This window comes from Musa acuminata, chromosome BXJ1-11 (genome assembly GCF_036884655.1).
Source record: "Musa acuminata AAA Group cultivar baxijiao chromosome BXJ1-11, Cavendish_Baxijiao_AAA, whole genome shotgun sequence".
In the NCBI taxonomy this organism is placed as follows: domain Eukaryota; kingdom Viridiplantae; phylum Streptophyta; class Magnoliopsida; order Zingiberales; family Musaceae; genus Musa; species Musa acuminata.
In genome coordinates this window covers 23,259,384-23,272,560 of record NC_088337.1, presented here as the reverse complement: position 1 = coordinate 23,272,560, position 13,177 = coordinate 23,259,384, and the positions used below count along the sequence as shown (strand labels likewise).

Genomic DNA, 13,177 nt, shown 5'->3' with positions numbered 1-13,177 from the left:
CTGGATCTTACGATTAACCCAAAAACCTGTTCTTTGCGAGGTGGAGAGGTGGGTGAATCATGAGTTAATATATTCTGATTATGTTTGCATGGCTTGGGATATCTAAATTAGTACGGAAGGAAAGGAAGGGGAGGGGGGGACAGAGATTGATTGATCTCAAGCATAATTGTGAGGGAGTAGTAGGGCTGCATTCCAGGGGCCAATATATGATTGCACTGTTCCTTGTTTTGAGAAAGGCTCCGTGGTGACGAGAAGAATAATGACCTAATTAAGTCATTCTCTCTCTCTCTCTATCTCTCTCCCCCACTAGCACACGTCTTTTGGCAAAGGGAGGCTTGGAGTCGGTGGCTTTTGTGCAGGGAGTAGAATAACAATAAGCCATGGCTTCTGAGGAGAGAGTGAGAGAGGAGAGGGGGGAGTGTCTCAGGCCATCTCTCCAGGAACGGAACCCTATTCCTCCATATATGCCACGCTTTTGTTCTTGAATCTAGCCCAATTCTACACAGAAGGGGAGATAGAAAATTAGAGAGAGAGAGAGAGAGAGAGAAGAAAGAATGTTCCCGTCCAAGAAGGCAACTGTGAGCTCACATGATCGGGGTATGTGCGTCCAAGGGGACTCTGGCCTTGTCCTCACCACCGATCCCAAGCCCCGGCTTCGGTGGACTGTGGAGCTCCATGATCGCTTCGTCGACGCCGTTACTCAACTCGGAGGACCTGACAGTACACACAAATCTCTCTCTCTCTCTCTCTCTCTCTCTCTCTCTCTCTCTCTCTCTCTCTCTCCCCATCATATGTGAATGATATGAACTGTGTTTGGTTTTGTAGAGGCCACACCGAAAACCATCATGAGAGTTATGGGTGTCAAAGGTCTTACTCTCTACCATCTCAAGAGCCATCTCCAGGTAGGTTTTCCTCAAGCTGATCCCTTTTCGTGACCTTGTCCAAATTCCTTGTCAAACATCATTCATGTATCTTCTGTTGATGCTTGCAATTGTAGAAGTTCAGGCTGGGAAAGCAACCTCACAAGGAACTCAATGATCATTCTTTTAAGAATGGTGAGAAGTAACATTCGTTTTCCCAAGTTTTACTGACTCATTCATGCTCAAACCGTATGCATGTACGCTATGTATCTTTGCATCTCTTCGTCATCTTTCTTTCTGCCTCATGCTTCTTCTCTGGTGCTTCAACCTTGGTGCCAGCTGCTTCCCTCGAGCTACAAAGAAACGCAGCCTCTTCATCGGCAATGATGGGTCGTCACATGAACGAGTAAGTCACCACCATCTTCTTGAAACTTAATCCGCAGATGGTTTTGGTTGTGGATCTGAAATTATGGTAGCAGGAACGTGCACGCTGAAGCAATTCGGATGCAGATGGAAGTCCATAGGCGACTGCATGAGCAGTTAGAGGCAAGAAGCCGTCTTACCCTCTTAGACACCAAACACGCACTCGTAGCTCACATCTTCTCACACTGACACTCGAACAGGTGCAGAAACACCTCCAGCTGAGGATCGAAGCGCACGGGAAGTACATGCAGAGTATCTTGGAGAGAGCATGCCAAACACTGGAAGCTGAAAGCTTGGTTTCAGGAAGCTATAAAGGCCATGGGGACCAAGGAGTCGCCGATATGGGCGCCATCAAAGAAATGGGTTCTCCCATGAGCTTCCCTTCGCTCCAAGATCTCCACTTGTGTGGTGGAGACCAACTCGATCTGCAATCACAGGTCGATGGGCCTCTCGACGGGTTTTATCCGATCAGCGACAGCATTCTGGGGAAGAAGAGAATGATCTGGGCAGATGATCTGCGTCTACAGGAACTTGGATCAACCTCGGCGTGCGTTGGACCCAAGGAAGAGCCATGCTGCAAGAGCGAGCAGCTTCAGATTGTACCATCGGTGATCGACGCGGCCATCAGCTCCGATCCGATGGCAAATGTTTACGAGGGAAAGCCTGTGCTCTCGATGGAGAGGCCCGGGGAGAAGCAGTACGAAGGATCATTGAAGCTCGACAGGCCATCTCCGAGAAGAGCTTCTCTTCCCATGGAAAGGATTAATGCCATGATGGCGGGTGGTGCAGTGCCCCAAGCAAGCAACCGGTCTTATGGCTGAGGTTTCCTATGACCGCTTGCAAGAGATTAACCATGTCACCTTTAAATAAGAGATCGAGATGGGGTTGTCTGCCTAACCATTAAACTTGGATTAGCTATAAGTGGAGTACTTGTATGATGGTTAAAGCTACTGTTATGACATTTATGTCCGTCATTATCTTTCTGTTTCTTGTGGGTGAGATAGAATGCTTCCTCCTGTAAGGAAGTGTACTGTGACAATGCAATGCAATACAGAATAGATCTTATTTCTCTCATGCTTGCTTTCATGCATCAAGGTTTTCTATTTATGGAATCAAGGGGCTAATTTCTTAGAAGAAACAAAGCTTCAAAAGAGAAGAGAAGGAACAAAAAGAGTGACTGCAACAGTGTCCCATTTCAACAATATTATAGGTGTTGGGAACCGAGTGCAATCGCGAGAGCTTCTGGTCCTTGGGATTTCGGAGTGCTCTTCTTCCCAGCATCCTCTCGCCGGATATATAATTTGGAGTGTGCCGCCTAGGAGATGCTGCGGCACTTTGGCAGTGCTATTCTATCACTGCAGGCCATAACCTGCGGAAACAGGCATGAGCGGTCACGGTACAGAAAACCATGCAGACCTACAAGATATCTCTTCATCGCACCTACACAACAAAGTGGTGGTATCGGCAAATGTAAAGCAGGAGACCGAGTCGTGATTGGAAGGTGTTTCTTTTGAGCTGGGTCAGACACTCTGTGTAGTTAGTATCCTCTTCTTCCCTTTCTTTTCTTTCTTTTCTTTCTTTTCATTAGAAGAATACTTGCTAACATAATTTAAAATATTAGTACATTTATCTTCAGAGCTCAAAAAATACTCTTCGAACGTATTATATATATTATATTGTATTTTATTCTTTTTCATTAACATTTTGATGAAAGCATCTGCAGAATTGTTTATGGGTATCTATTAAAATAATCATATATATATATATATATATATGTAATATTAAAATTTGAAGGATCAAATATGTTATTTGAAACCACAGAAAGAATATGTACGTAAAAGCCCCTAAAACAACTCAAAGCCATCTTAATTATTATGGGTCATCGGAGAGAAGAAGAGAGAGCAGTTGCCTTTATTGGTCTCGGCAACGAAGTTGAATGACGGTGCAAGTTCGTAGGAGAAACATCTGCAACTCAAAGAGAAAGGGAGGGAGGGAGGGAGGGAGAAAGGGATAAAGGCAAAAGGAGGGGTGGGCGAGAAGAGAGAAGACAACCCAGGAAGCTTCTGTAAGCAAGCGAGCGAGAGAGCTTCGGAAGGAGGCAAGAGATTGGTGGTGGGGTTGGCATGTCAAATGCCAAAAGCTGAGGGGCCGCCAAGGCCATAAGAGGAGGCATATAAGGCTTTTTGTTCCCAATGGAAATCATGGGCAGGGGCAGAAGAAATTGCCTCGGACACTGCACCGTCGCAGTCTTCGATGGAGGAGGAACAGCTTCGAGTCCTGGAAAAGCTGGAGTGAGACGCCCAAAGTAAAAGGAAGCTTCGACTTCTTCTGCACAGAACAGATATTACGAGCTATTATTTAATTTCTTATTTATGATTTTTATATTATTCTCCATCTCTTCTCCAATTTTTAATATTATCTTGAATTATTGTTCCTCGTTTTATATCTATCGAAGTTACATATAAATATTTATCCATAGATATTTTTTGGTTTTCTGATAACTCATCTCGGCATTCCTAATAATCCACACAAATATTTTATTATATATATATATTACCAACTATCCTATGATTTTTTTTTCTTTAAAAGATACAAAATATAATCACAAAATAGATCATGACACTTTTTTTATTTAATTTTTAATCATCTAATTTTTAAACATGAATAATAACTTCATTCATATCGCTTGTTCGATGCAAGCTAGTGGATGCTCATCGCTGCTTGTTCGATGCAATGACCGTGAGACTTCCCTCCTCCTGGAACGCGTTGATCGCCGGTTACACGAGGGTCGGAGCCTTTGCAGCTGCCAAGAATCTCTTCGCCGAGATGCCGGACGAGAACATCATTGCTTGGACCGCGATGATCTCTGGGGACTGCCAGAACGGGCTCGGCGGCCGCGCGCTGAGTTTGTTGGAGGATATGCGACGAGACGATTCTGAGGTGAAGCTCAACCGGGTGACGGTCGTGAGCGTGTTCCCGGTGTGCGAACACTCGTTTGCTCTCGAGCAGGGGGAGAGGATTCATCGTTACGCGAGTGCCATGGGCTTCGACAGACACCCGACCGTGCAGATTGCCAGTGATCTTTTCAGAATATGGAATGTAATATGGAAAGTGGGAGCAACCAAGGATACGTATTTCTTTATTAATACCTTTATAATTGATGAAGAATGAGAAAGAGACGTCTTCGGGGGTGTAGCTCACATGGTAGAGCGCTCGCTTCGCATGCGAGAGGCACGGGGTTCGATTCCCCGCACCTCCAAAATTTGTTTTTATACATCTTAATGTTTTTTCGATTATATGTGTTTTGGTGAATGATTTGTGTGCAAATCATGCCACGCTAATAAGCCTTAACGGGAGCAATATGTACGCCAATGCTTCTTGGCATACCTCTTATTAGTTGTCGAGCTGCCATGGAATACGCATCATCATCATCGGCGAAACGCCTTCACGCCGTCGTCATGAATCGATGAATCCCCACCAGATCTGCACTCTCTGCTCTCTGACACCGCCGGAACCTCTCCTCCTCCGCTGTCGCCGTCGCCCCGACCGTGCCCTCCGATCCGATCAAGTGCAACCGGAGCCGTCCCTCTTCTCGGCACGGGTGGAAGACCTGCGGCCGGTCGAGCCGCACCTCTGTCAAGATCAGCCGCCCATCCCTCCACTCCGTCCTCAAAAACCCGCTCCGCCGCGTCCCGTCAGCCACCTCCTCCCCTTCCGCGGCGGCGGTCATCTATCAAATTAAACAATTAATTATAAAAATATTATAAAAAGAAATTATGTTTTAGTATAATTGTGAAAGTTTGAAGTTGATCACGTTACACTTGAAGATAAACTAAGATACACTTTGGTCATAAAACTTATCCAAAAACATATCAAATTCGATAATTAACTATCCTAAATTAATCATAAAATTAGCGAAACACACGTTACGATCGTGTTCTATTATAATTATTAAAGCTTAAGATGGCTTAATCGAAGTTCACCCATTGCACTTAAAAAAGAACTGAACTGCTGCACGAGTTCACAAAAATATATCCAACAACATGTCAAATTTAACATTTAATTTTCTTACAATCATAAAAAAATCTAATTAAATCTTTATTAAAATCAATCTGTAGCTTCATCTAAAATATGTAGTGCTCACTTATTTTTTTTTTATTTTTTTTTAGGCTTTTAATAATATTTAAAAGTATTTTAAGATAAGAAGAGAATGAGACAACAAAAGGGCACTATAACGAGGAGGGAGAAAGAGGAAGCAAACACTACAAAACAGGTGAGGTAAAGAGTTAGGAGGAAAATTATAACAAATAAGGAAGATAAAAAAAGCTGAATTAGGAATTTAGAAATTTTGACTAGGTTCGATTTAATAAAAAAAATTACTAATTTTATTCTATAATAATCACATCATGTCATTAATTCAAATGATCAAAAGAATATTTTATCAACTCAAAAAACAAACCCAAGTAAAAATAATTATGAGGGGAAATCATCTACTCAAAAATAAACTACACTGGGAATTTAGGAAAGGGGGTAATGCAAAATTCTCTTTTGACACTTCTTATACGTACATTAGCAATGAATTACTCCTGTTCGTCCGATCGTCCCAGCATGATCGCCACCGCTCGTTTCCGCCCGCGCATTCAAATTTCGAAACAGCCCCATCCGTTTTCTCTAAGCGGCCTCGCCTCGTTCAGGACACGATCCATGGAAGAAGGCTCATCGCACGTGTCCGATGGGTCGCAGCAAAACGAAGGAAGGCTTTGATTCGTGATTAACCATTTCCCTGTTTCCCATACGACAGCCCATCCTATCAATACCTACCCTCCTCTCCCCGATTCCCAACGTCCCATTTCGTGGCCTCTTACGCCATATAAAGGCCAAAACAGCCCCCTTCGTTCCTCAAACCCTAAGCCTCCTCCGGCCCTTCGATCTGGGACGATGGCCAGGAAGAAGACGTCCGCGGCGGCGCCGCTGCCCAAACAGCCCTCGTCCGATACGTTGGAGAACCTCAAGGAGCTGAACCGGCTCCTCCTCAAGGAGACGATGGAGCGGCGGGAGCAAGTGACCGCGCTCCGGTCGAGCCTCCACCAACTCTCCCATGACAGCTCCCTCTCCTCCGACCTCGAGCGTCGCTTCACCGGCCTCGTCGTCGCCTCCCGCCTCTCCGAGGTCGCCGCGGAGATGGCGGCGGCGGAGGCAGCTCTGGTAACTGCGCGGGAGCGGTTGGAGTCGGTCTCCGAGGAGAAAGATGCCCTCAAGAAGGCTTTAGATGTTGCTGTGCTGGAGAGAGATTCCGCCGTGGCGGATCTCGATGAAAACAAACGTCAGGCTGAGGCGCGAGTGGCCACCGTCGTTGAGGAAGCCGATCGGACGAAGTCGGATCTCGAACAGAGGAAGGCTTATGTCCGATCGCTGGAAGATGAGAACACCACCTTGGAGGAGAAGATTAAATCGACGGAAGAATATCTGAGAAGCGCTAGTGACCAGTTGCAGTCGATTAGAGACGAGAAGGGTGAGATCGAGATAAATTTGCGGCAAGCAATCCAGGATAGGGACGCGTGCAAAAAGGATCTCGATGTCCTGTCAGTGGCACTTCAGACGGCTCAGGAGAAGGTGGAGAATTCTCAAGCAGCTAATATTGCTCTCAGTGAGGAGATTGCGATCATGCAGCGTGACTTCGAGGAAGACAAGACAAAGTTTGTTAAGGAGATAGCTGGGCTTAAGGAAAGGGCTCACAGCATTGACTGCAAGAAGGAAGAGCTCGAGCAAGAAAAAACTATTCTTGAGACCGAGGTTGCTGGTCTGAGGGGGAGGGTTTCTGAGCTCGGGGCCATCGTGCAGCAAAGGATAGCATTGGAAGAGAAGTTGAGTTTGGCAGAGGAAGCTCTCAGGAGAACCAATGAGCGTTTGGACTTCGTCACCGCAGAGACGGATGATGTCAAGAAGGCTCTGAAACAAGCAATCTCGGAAAGAGATTTGAGCCAGGTAAAGCTTGCCGAAGAGGAGAAGTTGAAAGCTACCGCAAGGAAGGAGACAGAGAGGTTAACAAAAGAGCTTGGCTTTCTTGAGAAAGAGAAGGAAAGACTGCAGCTTGACAATGAGGCACAAAAAAGGGACCATGTAAAGGAGCTTGATGGTCTGAGGGACACGGTGAAAAAGATTGAAGAGGAGAAGGATGAGATCCACAGATTGAGAACCGAGCAGAAGGTGGAGATTGCTAATCTTCAGATGGAGGTGGCGAAGCTTCTATCCAGTGTGTCTGAGCTTCAAGAGTTGTGCAGGACCAACACCGAGTGCAATTTACAGCTGCAAGCTGAGAAAGAATCAGCCTTGAGAGACCTTGATCTCGAGAAGGCAGGAGTGGATGGCCTAAGACTGCAGATCGAGGAGCTAAAGAAGAGCAAGGATGATGCCCATGTTGAGGTCTCGGAAATTAAGGCATCACTCAATTGCCTTATAGCGGAGAATAAGAATATGAAACTGGAATTTGATTCATTGGATAAAGAAAAGGCTTCACTGGAAGAGAAACTGGACAATACATTACATGTGGTCGAGGAAATGGAGGCAAAGGCCAGAACTGCTGATGAAAACTTTAACAGGGTCCTGTTCCTCTTGAAGGATAACGCAGATGTTATGGATGGCTTGGGGGAAGGTGAAGAGAATGGTGTTGGACAGGAAATTGGCAGTGAAAGGGAGTTGGATGCCATCGTGATGACTCTCAAGAGCAAGGCGGCAAAGACCGAGGACATGGACAGAGAGATCAAGGTCTTGCGCGGTGCCATTGCTGTGGCCGAGAAGAAGGGTGGAGGAGTGTGGACTTGGCTGTATCCTACTGTTGCTACTTGTATTGCTGCTATTTCTTTTGCCTATGCAACCAAGAGCGGTTAACATCCGATTTTACAGATTAGCATCTAACATCGGAAACAATAATGTATTTTGTTGTTCCTCGATATCTTTGTCATGGAGGAAAAAACTTTTAGCTGAATCTTCAACAATGTCAAGCATTTTCTTGCTGCCATTTGTTTTGCCTACTAATCTCTGTTGTCAAACATTTTATCTTCTATCGGTGAAACCACTTGTTATCTTGTTTTAACGATATGATTGATGAATGTTTGTACTTCATTAGTTTTGATATGTAGGAAGAACAATATGAACAGCTGTTTTGATTTGCAAGACGGAAGCTTTTTCCTTTCTGTGCTTCGACATGATATGAATGGATGGTTCAACTGTTCTTATACTTTGGAATTAATCATTGTTAGTTCATTGGAGAATCTGCACACCTCTTTTCACATCCTTCGTCTAGATCAGGAACTATGGTTGTCTGATAAATCCACCATGTGCCAGGGTTGAGCAATAGTGATCTAATTACAAGTGAGAATCACAACCAAAATGCTATCTCTTCCATTTCCTCTTTTTTAGGTATCTGTTGTTCTTTGTCTGGTAAATTATACTAGCAACATTCCACATCTGATCCATCATTCGCATTATCCATGAAAAAGCTACGTCTTTTATTCTCTGGAGCAAATCATGGTTTTTATTGCCATTGGAGCTTTGTGTAGTTAATAATACACACACTATATATATATATATATATATATATATATATATATATATATATATATATATATATATATATATATTCGATGTGGGTTTGTGGAAGAGCGAGGACTCGAAGAGGGAGGACCGGCGGGAGTGATCTGATTCGGCGGAGCAGAAACCAAATGGGAGTGATCTGATTCGTCGGAGCAGAAACCAAAATCTTAATCTCCATTCTCAAGAACTCTCCTCCTAGGGTTTTACAATGCTTCTCCTCCCCACTTTTCTCCGCCCCCTTCCCGATTTTCCGTTGCGGGATCTCACTAGGACGTGGATCCAAACCATCCTCAAGGATCGATCCGCCTCCTTCCGATGTTTCTTCCATTGCTCGTGAATTGTTGATGGTAAGTAGCTCACGGGTTATGATTATACGAATCATTTGCGCTCCACGTTGATCTTCTTGCAACTCAAGATTCTTGTAAATTTGCTGGTCATCTTTGTTGTGGTTAGTTATAGGAATTCTTGATCGGCGATGTTCTTCTTGCAACTCAAGATTCTTGGGGCCTGCTTCGGTTCGTCCCCTGGAGTTCACCGTAGGAAATTGCTTGTAAGAAACATTTTTGGGATCGATAATTGATCGTAGTTCGTTATAGGAATTCTTGATCGCTGTGCGCTGTTTCCTTCGAACTGATCAATGATGACCTTCTTGCAACTCGAGATGCTTGGGGCTTGCTTCCGTTTTCATCCGCTGTAGTTCGTTATAGGAATTTGCTTGTAAGAAAGTTTTAGGGCTCAAGAATTCTTGATCTTGTAATGTTGGATTAGGGTTTCGATGATTGTTATGCTTACCCTTCCTCTGAGAAGTAGATGTTGGATTAGCGGTTGGAGAAAAGCTAGGTGCTATAAGGTTTTGTTTATTCTTGCATAGAAATGGAAATAAAACAAGAACATTGGACTGTATGAAATGTCATGGATTATGGAATACTGAGATATATGAAAAACGCTTGTTATTTTTGTGAGGATGAAGAAAGAAATTAAATATTGATTATACCAGAATAAGTTCAACTGGGTTGAGAAATGGATCTTATAAGTGGAAGTAGAATTGGAGAACAATCAGAATTGTGAAGATGGGCTTCGTATCAAGAGACATATTGGGATTGATGTGACTTATTTGTGATGTTATTATGAGGCTTAAAATTCCTTCGACTTGTCTGCTTATACAGACTGATTTGCAGTGATAACAATGACAAACTAATTTCCATGAAGAGATTAAACTAGTCTTTAAGCTATGCCTCCTATATTCAAGATTTAAGAACATTGTGGTGTTGACTTGTTTATGTCTAATCCTATTAAAAAATTGATAGATCATTGTATACCCTTTATTCATTTCTATAACCTCTGTAGTCGGAGGAAATGATTATTAAAACAAGAGACTTTATTTTAGTGTCTCAACTAAAGAATGTCAATGTGCTCATTCTTAAATTCTTTCTTTATGATATTACATTGCACTGCATTTAAAATGCTTTAAAACTCATATAGGATCATTTAATGTTTCAAGATAATTTTTTCTGTTGTTCACCTTTCTGAAATCGGACCTCCTATCTGTATGCATGCCCCAGTGGGCTTGCCAATCTTTTCTCGAACGCCTAAAACTCATATAAGATAGTTACCATCGTTAGTAATGGTGGGCATAGTAATGATATTCTTCATTAGAACACTATGCATATTCATAAATGCTCTCCTTTCTGTTTTTACTGGATTTTATATGATAGCTTTTGCTAACATTGGCTATAAGTAACTTTGAGTTCTGTCACTTGCCATTCATTTGCAGTATCCTATTATCCATATTGCTTATATATTGTATGGTATGGATTTACAGAAGGGTAAAATTCAGAAGTCGTCTCTTGCTATCTGCATCTTTATGGCATAACCGATGTCTGGAGCTTTCGTTGTAGGCGATGGGTGTGATATGCATTTCCTCAGCTCCATGAAGGTCACAAATTAAGCAGGTAATTCTCTGCCTGCAATTTGAATTGTGGTAATATGATTAAAAGAAAATTTCAAAAATGGTTTATTTATGGATTCCAAAAGACAATTTTAGCATGGATCTACCTATACATAATATTTACAAAAATACATCTCCTGTTCAGGAATATCAACATTTTAGAAATATTTGTTTAAGAATTTGCACCTTCTTTTGATTTTCTTTGAAGTAAAACATATCCTTCCTTTTTTTAATCATATTACCACTTGGATCTGATCTATCCCTGTATAAATGGCATCCACTGAAGATTTCAGTTCTGTGAGGACATTTCTATGGAATTCTTCATGGGCATCAGATAGAATAGCAGGAACTGCAGCCTGTTCCAAGATTTCACAGGTGTAATGACGGGTACTGAGCTTGCTATAACATGTTTGATGAAATGATCAGTGAGAAGCTGCTCCCGCGTTAACAGTCAAGAGCATCTCAGTTGCCATCCTTACCTGTCCCAGTGACAGGGAACCAAAGGACAAAGAGGTCAGCGACGCAGTGTGTAACTCTGGGATTAATCTCAAGTGTTTGAATCCCTTACGTGCATCAGAATCCCACAGGGATCGCACATGGCTACCCATCCGAGACGCCAACCGCTTCGACAGTGATCCGATGGTGATAACCGGCGACAGGTGAGCGAACGAGGCCATGGGAACGAAACCTGCTTCCGCCAAAGACGAAAGCTCGTACGTTCTCGCCGGCGTGGTGAAGATCTGATGTGCCATCAGCATCTGATGATGTTACAGCCTTTGGATCACGTTATAGTATATACATAGTCTACAGTGTTATGAGCTAATTACAAATTATCTAATTAATCAGACCTTGTTAACATCCTGATTTTTAAAATTAAAAAATTTATATTGTAATCTTTAAAATATCTAATTTTATTTATCCTAATGTTGTCAATTATATAATGAAAATAAAGGATACAAAGATAATCTTAACGTTTTAGTTGATGATGATAGACGATATTGGTGGCGAACGATGATATCGTTGGAGATTGCGGGTGGCTATTATGGATGAGGAGAGTGATGGTGAAAGATGAGGGCCACTTTGTATTTGCATCGATACCGATGTAATTATCAAGCGATCCTTTTATTGCTTTGAAGATGCAAAGTGGCATAGCTTATCAATTGCATCAACGTCGATGCAGATGTAGAGTAGCATCGCTCTGCATCTATATCAGCAGTTCGACAACTGCGCCAACACTAATGTAGATGCCAATCGATGTAAGGGTCGTTCGAGTAACTATTGTAGACGAAGAGAGTAGTAGTGAGAGGTGAGAGTTGTTTTATATTTGTATCGATAACCCTTTCATCGCTCGACAATTACATCGGCGCTGACGTAGATGCAGAGCGACAAAAGGGTTGCTTGGCATTTACATCGACATCAACACAGATGTAAAGCAATCCTTATCTTTTGTCGTTGCTCTTCTCATCTACAATAGTCACCTATAGCCCCCCAACATCTTCGTCCGTCATCATCGACAACGTCTGTCACCATCAACTGAAATATCAAAATTATCTTTTTGTCCTTGCTTACCTACAATGTTAGAATAAAGCTATATGTTTTATTTTTATAAATATAAAAATTTTAATATAAATTTATTAAATAAAAATGTTAAAGAAGTCTAAGTACAAGAAATCAAGTATGACTATCAACCATTTGTATTTACATGAACATTTGTAATTAGATAAAAACTACATGATTGAAACGTGGCCAACCATTTGTATTTAGATACGTGCAAAACCATTTCTTACCAATCGATACATGAAAATTTCTTACCGATTGATACGTCAAAATTTGTATTTAGATATGTGCCCAACCATTTGTATTTAGATAAAAACTAAGGTTCCCAATTAAAATATGATTAAGTATATAAATCATCTCAACGGCATCAGATTTGGTTAAAAAAATTTAGTACGTTTATTGTTTTGCTCCTTACTTACAGATGATTCTCATATATAGCCAGCATTCAACATGCATGGGATTAGAGATAAATTGAGTGCATTGTCCAACAAAAAAGATAGTATCCATAACATTCTTCAAACAAAAGTCATGTTACTTACCAAAGGAGAGTTGACCGAATGGGATTAAGAAAACTTCAAAAAAATCTAAATATAAAAAAAATTCAATTGCTGTCTTTGAATAAGGCTAAAATCTTCACGGAGTAGAATTTTAAATTTAAAATCATTTTTATTCTTACGTGAGATCATTTAAAATTAGGAATAATTTTCTTCTTTTCAGCCTAGTTAACAAAAAAATTTAAAAATAATTACAAAAATCTCTTGTAAGATAATGGGAGAAAGCAAAACATATGATTAGA

The 13,177-nt window shown here is 41.9% G+C and overlaps 2 protein-coding genes, 1 long non-coding RNA gene and 1 other non-coding gene across 6 annotated transcripts; all 4 read left to right on the top strand.

Moving 5' to 3' along the window:
* The first annotated feature begins 332 nt into the window (after nt 1–332).
* LOC103971404 (myb family transcription factor IPN2) lies at nt 333–2,357 on the top strand. 3 transcript variants are annotated; one of them, XM_065090072.1, is made up of 6 exons: nt 333–720; nt 826–902; nt 1,001–1,055; nt 1,200–1,266; nt 1,340–1,406; nt 1,484–2,357. In XM_065090072.1, exons 1-6 carry the CDS (start codon nt 555–557, stop codon nt 2,102–2,104), a joined length of 1,053 nt encoding a protein of 350 aa, XP_064946144.1. In that variant the 5' UTR covers nt 333–554; the 3' UTR covers nt 2,105–2,357. The 3 variants fall into 3 exon arrangements, with proteins under 3 accessions (XP_064946144.1, XP_064946145.1, XP_009383692.2); XM_065090073.1 differs by having other exon boundaries at nt 998–1,055; nt 1,490–2,357; XM_009385417.3 differs by having other exon boundaries at nt 334–720; nt 998–1,055.
* Nucleotides 2,358–4,469: 2,112 nt separating this feature from the next.
* Nucleotides 4,470–4,542, top strand: TRNAA-CGC (transfer RNA alanine (anticodon CGC)). Its single transcript has one exon. It is a non-coding gene; the product is annotated as a tRNA-Ala (tRNA).
* A 1,651-nt stretch (nt 4,543–6,193) lies between these two features.
* LOC103971405 (uncharacterized) lies at nt 6,194–8,376 on the top strand. The gene has a single exon (XM_009385419.3). It carries the CDS (start codon nt 6,222–6,224, stop codon nt 8,169–8,171), a length of 1,950 nt encoding a protein of 649 aa, XP_009383694.2. The 5' UTR covers nt 6,194–6,221; the 3' UTR covers nt 8,172–8,376.
* A 558-nt stretch (nt 8,377–8,934) lies between these two features.
* Nucleotides 8,935–11,913, top strand: LOC135596615 (uncharacterized). Its single transcript, XR_010480977.1, has 3 exons — nt 8,935–9,223; nt 10,699–10,828; nt 11,111–11,913. It is a non-coding gene; the product is annotated as an uncharacterized LOC135596615 (long non-coding RNA).
* The last annotated feature ends 1,264 nt before the right edge of the window (nt 11,914–13,177 follow it).

Bases quoted from the DNA above. Each gene is read 5' to 3' on its own strand.
- LOC103971404 (XM_009385417.3), top strand. From the start codon at position 555: ATGTTCCCGTCCAAGAAGGCAACTGTGAGCTCACATGATCGGGGTATG. The intron at 903-997 runs GTAGGTTTTCCT...TTGCAATTGTAG, and splicing joins ATCTCAAGAGCCATCTCCAG to AAGTTCAGGCTGGGAAAGCA. The intron at 1,056-1,199 runs GTGAGAAGTAAC...CCTTGGTGCCAG, and splicing joins TGATCATTCTTTTAAGAATG to CTGCTTCCCTCGAGCTACAA.
- LOC103971405 (XM_009385419.3), top strand. From the start codon at position 6,222: ATGGCCAGGAAGAAGACGTCCGCGGCGGCGCCGCTGCCCAAACAGCCC.